Source organism: Schistocerca gregaria, chromosome 2, assembly GCF_023897955.1.
Source record: "Schistocerca gregaria isolate iqSchGreg1 chromosome 2, iqSchGreg1.2, whole genome shotgun sequence".
Lineage (NCBI taxonomy): Eukaryota > Metazoa > Arthropoda > Insecta > Orthoptera > Acrididae > Schistocerca > Schistocerca gregaria.
In genome coordinates, this window is record NC_064921.1 from 676,725,715 (window position 1) to 676,736,184 (window position 10,470).

The following is a 10,470-nucleotide window of genomic DNA, read 5'->3' on the forward strand; positions in this document are numbered from 1 at the left end:
GAAACTTGTTCACGTGAATCACCAGCGCACAAACGACAGGTCTGTCAATGCACTGCCCTTTTATACGCTGTATATGCGATGCTACTGCCATCTGTATACTCGTAGGTGCATATCGGTATCCCATAACTTTTGTCGCCTCAGTGTATAGCTGACATGGGCGCAGAGACTAGTTTATTCGATAGTTTCAATCAACTGAAAAAAACAGTCGACTGGCCAGTCGGTTATTAAAACCTGTTGGGTGTCCCATCACATAATTCGTTCCTGGATAACCGTTTTTGTCTCAGTACGTTTCTATTAGTACCAACCTCTCTGTTTAGTGGCACCACTGAGCCAGAAACATACCCTATGGGGAGCAGTGCTACTTAATGTAGAATTACGACGATGACAACTTTGTCGTCAGTCTCCATCACAGTACCAATTGGCTTTTGAACCGATGAAATGCACTGAGCCCCCACATCCACGGTGATCCGCCTAGTACATAGCATTCTCATCTGCTTATTGTACAGTGCCTACAAACTCGTCAGTAGCCACACACATTATTTTAGTCTAGTCTCTTGTTCGCTTGTTCGTTCCCTCGTAATTTGACTTTAAGCGATTGTAAGACACAACGCCTCAATCCTGAAATTCGTAGCTCCTAGGACAGAGACTAATTTTAAGGGTGAAGAGAGGTAAGCTCGCAGTTCAAAATTAGCGAGTTAAAAATAAATAATATGTGCGGAGGAGCGAAGTGTAAAAGATTCCAGGGTTAATTCTTGAAAATGAGACTAAATGGGTTCTTGAACTGACGTGTTCATGAACGCTGAAGAAAGCTTTATACGGAAGGTTATGAATTCTTTCTAAATTTATAGTGTGTACCATCGTACTACATCTTCATCGTTATTCCGAAAACCACTATATACTGTGTGGTCATGGGTACATAGACTACCAGCGCCGTTTTTCCTCCTCCATTTTCAACTGATGGAAGGTTAGGGCTAAGAACCACTCATCGTGAGATTGTGTAGGAGTCAGATCTCTCTAATTTTACCATCGTGGTCGTTACGTGATGGCTGTAAGAGTGAAATAATATGTTTATACACTATTAGCGGAAGTGCGCTTCCAGAATTTGAAATACAAGAGTGATGACAATGTATTTCGTGTAGCGCCTTCCATTGTAGTTTACTCGTTATTATGCCTTTTTGTTGTTAATGGTGTCCGTCTTTTCGTTCAGTCAAGCTGGTGAGGATGGAGACGATTAATAATACTCAAGAATCCAACGGACAAGAGTTTTGTACAGTAGTAGTAGAGGGGTTTTGGGCCTACGACAGCGAGGTCTTCAGCGCCCGTGGTTTTGTACAGGGTTATTCATAAGTACTTGGAGAGGGTTATTCATAAGTACTTGGAGAGGGTTATTCATAAGTACTTGGAGAGTTTCACAAGATGACTGCTTGAAACCTGATAGATATGCTAAAAATAGACACATGTTACTGGATAGAGCATCTCTCAAAGTTTTTAACAGACATTACAACATCGGCGACCTTCATGAAATGGAGAATGTTAATACAACAGACAAGCTCTTGACGAAGAGTCATGGTGAGAAGCTAGTCAAATCAGTTCAGCTGAGACAGTTCAGCATTGAGGTAATCTCGAATACCTGAAAGAAAGTGTGGTGGAGCACCGTCTTGTTGCAAAATAAAGTCTCCAGTGTCTTACTGTAATTGTGGTCTGACCCATTGTTATGCATGTCCCGGTACACGAACCCAATCATAGTTTTCTCGACAAACAAAAATAGTCCATAAACTTTTGGAGAAAAAATGGTGCAAAAGACCTTAACTTTAGGTGAACGATGAGTTTACTCCATAATCTCATGTGGATGTTCTGTGCCCCGAGGTAGCACGTATTGACGATTCATCTTTCCAGACACAAGAAACGTGTTATTTCGATACTCTTCTGGTTTATTACAAAATTAAGACCAAGTTAAGGTGTGCTCAGCATGAAGGTAGGTTTGAAAACTGCAGAGCTTTAATAAGCATGGCCATGTTGGAGGCGATATGCCATTGCGTAGTTCCGACTTTTAAACTGACTTAACGAGTCAGTAGCGGGAGGTCCTACAGTTTAAAGTGGATTCGAAATCACGGTGCAAGCCAATAACAAATCCTTGCCAGAGTGCCAGAAGAAATCCCATGACTGACTGGCGATTGAACGCTGGACTTTTGGATCTGGAACCTAAGCCACTGAGCCACCAAATCAAACACGAAAGGTAATATAAAACAATCAAAAAGGAAACAACTCTATCGATTAACTAAAAGCTGAATCCAGGCACAATTTGTAACTAGTTTTGAAATACGAGAGTTATTCTGAAAGTAATCTCCTTTTTTCTATAAATAAAATTCTGCAGTCATTAAATTGGAATTATTAGCAAGTTTTTAGAACCACATCTTTTTTATTACTTTCTTAGATAATCATCTTTCAGATTTAAGAATTTAACGTATCTCTTACAAGGTCCTGAAATTCCCTCTGCACAGAATTCTGTAGTCAGAGACTACTGACTGGCGACGGGCGCCGAGCCTGTGGTACTCTAATCGTTCGCTCACGATCTCATGCAAAACACTCCGAGAAGCTCGTGGAAAGTTTTTCGACAGTTGAGACGACATCCATTTTCACGAACATTTTAGGCAATTTTCTCTGCCAGTTTCAAGCTGACTACAGACATCTGTCGTTATCATGAACGTTCGACCTTCCACTCGTAAAAAAAACAACGCTATTGACATGCAGAATCTTTACTCACAATATTTGTTCTTTATACAGTACAAATATGGCGATGAATGTCAGAAACTTTGAGATTTTTCGTCACTAAGAATCGTATTGAAGAATGGACTTCACACTTGGTGCGATATCCAACCAGAACGCTCATTTTGAACGGCTACTCTAAGCGAACCAGAAGTAAAGCAAGTAGTATTAACAGCTAATATTTAAGTAGAGCACGAATAGCTTGTTTGACTCACGGGTGAGCATCATTGAAGTACTGGAATACCTGAACGTCAAATACATGAAGATAGACGCCAACTATCCCAAGAAAGCCTACTTGCAATGTTTCGTGAACCAGCTTTTACTGAGGAATTAGGGAATACACTACAATCCCCTGCGTATCGTTGACATTTTTCGCTAGCAAATGGAAGGGGAAGAGACCAAAACATGTGGTTCAAAGAGAGATACCCTCTAACATGCGCCCCACTGTGGTTTACATAGTTTAGGTGTAGATCAGGGTTGTCAGCCTTTTACTTTACCTGGGCTTTTGGAAGAAGACGAGTATTTTTGGGCCGAGCATAAAAAAGAAGAAGAAGAGAGAAACAACTTTAATGAACATATGAAAACACTTCTGCCATCTATCAGGCATTTTATTTCCTTGGGTAGATTGTCAAATAGATTTATACTAGAGGAGTTTAAAAAGAAAGTTACACATTATCATGGCAGGCTAAGTAACTTTTATTGAAGTCTGCACAACACTTTTAAGTGGCGCAGATACATGACACTGTTTTTTCAGCATTGCCACAAAGTCTGCGTAAACAACGGCCGGAACGTTTTACCAGTCGACCAATTCCTCAACGATATAAATCCGCTGCTTGGTCACGGAGCAGTTCGGGAGCCGCTGTGTGAATGTCCTCGCTGTTGGGAATTCTGCGATTGCTGCGAATCAGTACCTCGATTTCCTGGACACTGTCGACTGTGGTCGATGTCGATGGCCTTGCTTCCCGATCAGCATCACTCTCGTCTGTGTGGCCTTCATCAAATGGTTAACACGATTTCAATGAGGCTGGACGCGATTTAGCATTTGGTCCGTACACTGCCAGAATTTGACAGTGAATCTGTGTACAATTTAGATGTTTTACCTACAAGATTCGTAACGTCCCACGTACTTCCTACTTTCCAGTTTCCACGCCCATTTCATTCGCACACTGTCGTGCTTCTGTTTCCCTTACCGCATCAGAACTGCGTCTGCAGGAAACATAGTACACGTACTCCCTTTTGACAATGTGCCATTCTTGTTGCACGGTCTTAGAGTGTGAAGACATGTGTATATTATTTCTTGAAGTCACCTCGTATCTGTGTACCCTCTCCTTTCGGTGCCAAAGATTCACCAGAGGGAAATGCAGGTCCTTTCTGCTTCTAGTATTGTGTGGGTGAGTATCGCTATTCCTCTCAACTGCAATGTAGTGCTGACAACAAATTTCGCCGGTGAGCAAATGTATTCCCAATTCTTAAATAGGTACCTGCAACATGTACAAGTGTGAACTCTACATATTAGTGTAATTACTTTATTTTGCGAACTAATATTTTTTGACTAAGTGAGGAATTGCCCGAGAGTATAATCTTGTAAAGTAACAGTGAATGAAAATGGGCAAAATATGGTAGCTTAATGTTTCTATGTCGGCCCAGTTGGCAATTATTCTGATGGCAAAAGTGGTCGAACCTAAACGTTTTAGCAGGTGTACTACACGGTTTTTTCAATTTAAGCTTTTATCAATATACGCACCCAAGACCGTAGAACTTTGCACAATGTTTATTACGTTTTGTTGATAAACTACATTCATAGTAGGCGGGGTAGTTCTGGCACAACAAACGTCGATGACATCTGTTTCTTCAGCTGTTGAAGGTAGTCCACTCACCGCAAATCAATCGATACCATTAATGAAAACGACATTTACTACTCCCTTTCTGATACTTCTTTGATCAACTTGACAATAATGCCTCTGCCATGTGCAAAAAGAACTAATTTTGCTCCTCGATTCCACAAAATGGTAGATCATTAACTTCGAGCAGCGTGAACTGTGTTCCGCGGAATGGTAGGGTTCACTGGAAACACTCAAGCTTTCCGAGAAACTTGCCTGCCTTTATTCGTAGCATTTGAGAAAATAACTTAAGAAAAAGAAAAAAAGAAATAACTGCCATAATAAACCCTCGTAAAATTTACGATTGCAGTAAGGTATAAAACAAGACAATTTGTACCTAGACTGATATGTAATGTAATTTTTCCTCCTATTATGTAGTTCTCAATTCGTTCGAGCAATCAATCATTCATGATAGGAAACACAGTCATAGCTCAGTCACTCAAAACGATTCAGAAATTTTACTTGTTAGAATGAAATCAGGCGATGATTCTACTTCTCTGCAGGCTCGTGCTTTGCGGCAGTCTGCTAATCTGTACAAATAAAATGCCTCGTAATTTTGGAAGCGTCGTATAAACAGTCGGGAAACCTCAGATCAAGCGGATATTTGATTTGATGAAGTTTAACCTTCCGAAGAAGTAATGGAGCTCTTGGATTATTAAATGCAGGTTCGTATCCAGTCTTTCGGAAGTTCCCTTCTGATTAACAACTATGCAATACATCGATGAATATCATTAATTCTCAAGTGTAAAATACACACCTTTTGTATGAAGAAGCAATATAAATATATTTCCCTTTTAATTGTAAATTTAGTATCAGTTATCTTCTGTCATAAATCTCAATAATCAGATTACAGTTCTTCAAACAAAGCTCAGGCTAATCGGCGCGAAGACAATCTCGGAAGCTTTTTTCTTACAACCACCAGAGCGAGTACTACAAAGAATAATTATGCGCTCATGGCATAGCTATTATGTGAAACTATTTTGCGCATGGATTCTGCGAGTATGAAGATAGAAATTTTGTAAACGTCATTCAAGGGTAGAATTGTATCAGAATAATTCATCGAATATAAAGAGATATTACAGTAACATGCCATTGGAGCTCTAATAATGGTAATTAACTAATGCATAACCTTTGATTAAAATATGCAGTAGTAAAATTTACGGTGATTTAATAGTAATGTAACATTTCCCCCCACCTCCCCCCTCCCCTCCCCTCCCTTCACGGTGTTCCAGGGTTAAGTTTCGAAGTAACCCTCGCTTGCACTTAACTAATTTCGATAGTCGTCTCGAATGCAACACCTACAGCGAATAAGGTTGTATTGTCAGTAACCAGACGCGGCCTTGTAGAAGGCGAACTGTAAAATGAGGAAACTAGTGCACAGGTTCAAATGACTTTGAGCACTATGGGACTTAACATTTTAGGTCATCAGTCCCCTATAACTTAGAACTACTTAAACTAAACTAACCTAAGGACATCACACACATCCATGCCAGAGGCAGGATTCGAACCTGCGACCGTAGCAGTCCCGCGGTTCCGGACTGCAGCCCCTAGAACCGCAAGACCACCGCGGCCGGCGGTAGGGTTCGAGTGTGGCGCAGACCGCAAGAAGCCATGGACCCAAGTTGTCAGCAAGGCACTCTGCAAATTCTTGGTGGCTCCGTAATGATGTGGGCTTTGTTTGCATGAAATGGTCTGGGCCTTCTGGTACAATTGAACCGATCATTGACTGGAAATCGTTATGTTCGGCTACATGGAGACCATTCTCAGCCATTCATGGACTTCATGTTCCGAAACAACGGTGGAATTTTATGGATGACAATGCACCATGTTACCGGGACATAATTGCTCGCGATTGGTCTGAAGAACATTCTGTATAATTCGAGCTAATTATCTGGCCACCCGACTTGAATCAAAATGTTCAAATGTGTGTGAATTCCTAAGAGAGCAATCTGCTGAGGTCATCGGTCCTTACACTTACACACTACTTAAACTAAGTTATGCTAAGAACAACACACACACCCATGCCAGAGGGAGTACTCGAACCTCTGGCGGGAGGGACCGCGCAGTCCGTGAAATGGCGCCTCAAAACGCGCGGCTACCTGAGTCACATAGAACATTTATGGAACGTAATCGTGAGGTCAATTCCTGCTCAAAATCCTGGACTGGCAACGCTTTCGCAATTATGGACGGCTATAGAGACGTCTACAAGTATCAGACACAATTTGAAGAAGAAATTTTTGAGGATATACTTTTCTAGCTCAGCATAGTGTGGAGTGAAAAATGGACTGTGGGAAAACCGGAAAAGAAGAGAGTTCAAGCCTTTGAGATACGGTCCTACAGAAGAAAGTTGAAAATTGAGTTATTAGGCAAGGAATGAGGAGGTTCTGCGCAGAAGCGGAGAGGAAAGGAATATGTGGAAAACACTGACAAGATGTGGGAATAGGACGATACGGCAACCTGTTAAGACACCAATAAATAACTTCCATGTACTAGAGGGGGCTGTAGAGGGCAAAAACTTTAGAGGAAGACAGAGATTGGAGTACATGCAGCAAATAACTGACGACATAGGTTGCAAATGCTACTATGAGGTGGAGAGTTCGGTTCAGGAGAGGAATTTGTGGCGGACAGCATCAAATCATTAAAACTGATGAGCCAACAAAATAAATAAATAAAATGAAAAAAGAGGTAGTACAGCTCAATATATCTGCAGGACGCTTCCAAGGACTTGTTGAGTGTATGCTACGTCAAGCTGCCTCACTACGCCGGGCAAAGGAAGTCCGACGCGATATTAGGAAGTAACCCATGACTTTTGCCACTTCGGTCTATGAGTAACACAGGAACATGCATGCGAAGTCGTGGGTAAAAAGCTAGTATAGGATAAAGAATACAAGCAAATCCGAGGTTTCACGATAATATACTGGGACTACAACTTTGCTTCCGCGGTTTTTTCTCAAAGTTCGAGGCTTTACTGTGAGCATCTTACAACAAATTTACGTTTCAAAGTATTGACCATCGCTGGCCACTACTTTCTCCCATCTTTCGGGCAGCATATGAATCCCGCGGCGGAAGAAGTGGGCGTCTTTCGAGAAGATCCATGCATCGATCCAATTTTGCAATTGTTCATATGACAGCGCTGGACAGACAGGTCGTGTGCCACTCAACTAAAAAGTTTGTAGTCAAAGGGAGCAATGTGTGGAGAATACAGCGGATGGGGTAGAACTTCCCATTTCAACGTTTCCAGGTATGTTTTGGCGGATTTTGCGACATGGGGTCGAGCACTGTCATGCTGTGAAATCAGCTGTTCATGTCTATCGCAGTATTGTGGCCGTTTGTCTTGCAGTGATCGGCTCAAACACAGCAATTGCTTTCATTAACGATCTCCTGTGATTGTTCCGGCCGGTTGCAGTAGCATCAAAAGCTTTCTCTCTTTCACAAACGTGCCGGTTTTCAAAGTCAAAATCACCGATCTTCAAGCACGGAAACCATTTCTTGCGAAGTTCTGTCACTAACAGGCGTCTCATCATATGTCTTATCCAGCTTTTGATGAGCCTCAGCCGCAGATTTCTTCATATCAAAGCAGAAAATTAAAACCTCCTGCAGATGTTGAGTATTGGGCTCGTAAGTTGACATATTCAGCTGAGAATAATTTTAAGATGCAATCAAAAATCCACTAATATTTTGATGGCGGTATGTTCTCCAATGTCTAAGCTTACTGTGTGACAATTGCGACCTACGACTTGCACCACTAATTTCCACTAATGCAGTCTACTGCAAAACGGCGGAAGCAAAGTTGTAGACCTAATAGGATCTTGAAAGGCCACTTATCGGAAACATTAAGAAACACCGACGGGACGAAGAACAGCAACGCACCCATTATCACCGTTCCTCACAAGCGTCTTTTAACAAAGTTGCGTGCCTACGGAGTATCGCCTCAGATGTGCGACTGGATTTCCTGTCAGAAAGGTCGCAGTTCGTAGTAAGAGACGGAAAGTCATCGAGTAAAACAGAAGTAATATCCGGCGTTCCCCAAGGAAGTGTTATAAGTTCTGTATTGTTCCTGATCTATATTAACGACATAGGAGACAATCTGAGTAGCCGTCTTAGATTGTTTGCAGATGATGCTGTCATTTGTAAAGTCATCAGATGATAAAAACGACTTGCAAAATGATTTAGATAAGATATCTGTATGATTTAGATAAGATATCTGTATTGTGTGAAAAATGGCAATTGATCCTGAATAAAGAAAAGTGTGAAGTTATTCACATGAGTACTAAAAGAAATCAGCTAAATTTTGATTACGCGATAAGTCACACAAATCTGGAGGCTATAAATTCAACTAAATACTTAGGGATTACAATGACAAATAACCTAAATTGGAACGATCACATAGATAATATTGTGGGTATAGCAAACCAAAGACTGCGATTCATTGGCAGAGGACTTAGAAGTTGTAACAGGTCTACCAAAGAGACTGCTTACACTACGCTTGTCCACCCTATTCTGAAGTATTGGTGTGCGGTGGGACTGACGGATGACATCGAAAAAGTACAAAGAAGGGCAGCTCGCTTTGTATTATCGCGAAATAGTAGAGATAGTGCCACAGACATGATACGTGAATAGGAGAGGCAATCATTAAAACAAAGGCGTTTTTCGTTGTGACGGGATCATCTCATGAAATTTCAATCACCAGTTTTCTCCTCCGATTGCGAAAACATTCTGTTGGCACCCACCTACTAGGGGAAATGCTCATCACGATAAAATAAGAGAAATCAGGGATCGCACAGAAAAATTTAAGTGCTCGTTTTTCCCGCGTGCCGTTCGATAGTGGAATGGTAGAGAGACAGCAAGAAGGTGGTTCATTGAACCCTCTGCCAGGCGCTTTGTTGTGAATAGCAGAGTAATCACATAGATGTAGATGTCGATCGAGCCCTGCGGAGCACCTGCTGTGATTTCTCGTCATATTTCTTATTTTCCGTCCTACACGGAAACGGAACATACCTCTAGTACGACCACGAAGCGGTGCAGACAACTGCCTAGTAGTCGGGATGTACGGGTGCAGACCGAGTGGCTGCGGCAACATCCCGCTGGCGCCAGCGCAGCGCTCGGACCCGGAAGTGGGCGGGCGTGGCCAGCCGGGGTGGCGCCGGGTCGACATCTCTGGTAGCAGGTGTACGGCGTCCGGAGGCAGAGCGCGCGGCAGACACACGCACGCTGCAGGCTGCAGGCTGGCTCTCGGCGCACTGCCCGCTTCCTGGCACTCGGCTGTGCTGGCGCGCGCGCCGCGGCCTGCACGGACATGCGGCCGCCCGCTCGTCGTGAGTCGCGCGCGAAGCACGCCTCACTCCTAATGCGGACCCCGAGTCAGCGAGCACGTCGCCTTCACGCTCCACTTGCACTTCGGGCGTTCTGCGCAGTAGGCGCTACAATTTAGCTGAAACACAAGGTAAAAGGGAAAGAAGCAATATGGGCTAACGTAAATGAAAGTGTTCTGGATCACGAAAACTTTCTTTCTTTTTCTTGTGCAGTTTTTCCTGCGGATACGCAAAGGTCGGCATCGTTAATCGGCTGTGGCAGTGTTAGTTGAAGGGGTGGCCGGATGCCCTTCCTACTGCCACGTAACGTCTGGGTAACAGAATAGGTACCAAAAGAATCGAAGTTAGCCCTAATAATCCCAACCACAAGAAAGGCAACAAAACTGACCCTAATAACCACAGAGGAAATTTGAAACGTCCCCTTGGAAAAATTTATACACGACTGTGCTTAAACTGACACACAATATTTTTAGCGCAACGCAATCTGACTTTCAAAAATCCCTACGAAAGAA

General features: G+C 42.7%; 1 protein-coding gene across 1 annotated transcript in view; it reads right to left on the reverse strand.

Annotated features, from left to right (window-relative positions):
- The window catches only part of LOC126335935 (uncharacterized), a 112,158-nt gene extending 102,214 nt beyond the window's left edge, over positions 1 to 9,944 (reverse strand). Inside the window, exon 1 of the mRNA XM_049999411.1 lies at positions 9,645 to 9,944. Coding sequence (XP_049855368.1) covers positions 9,645 to 9,944 — 300 coding nt within the window. The remainder of the gene's footprint in view (positions 1 to 9,644) is intronic.
- Between the last annotated feature and the right edge of the window lie 526 nt (positions 9,945 to 10,470).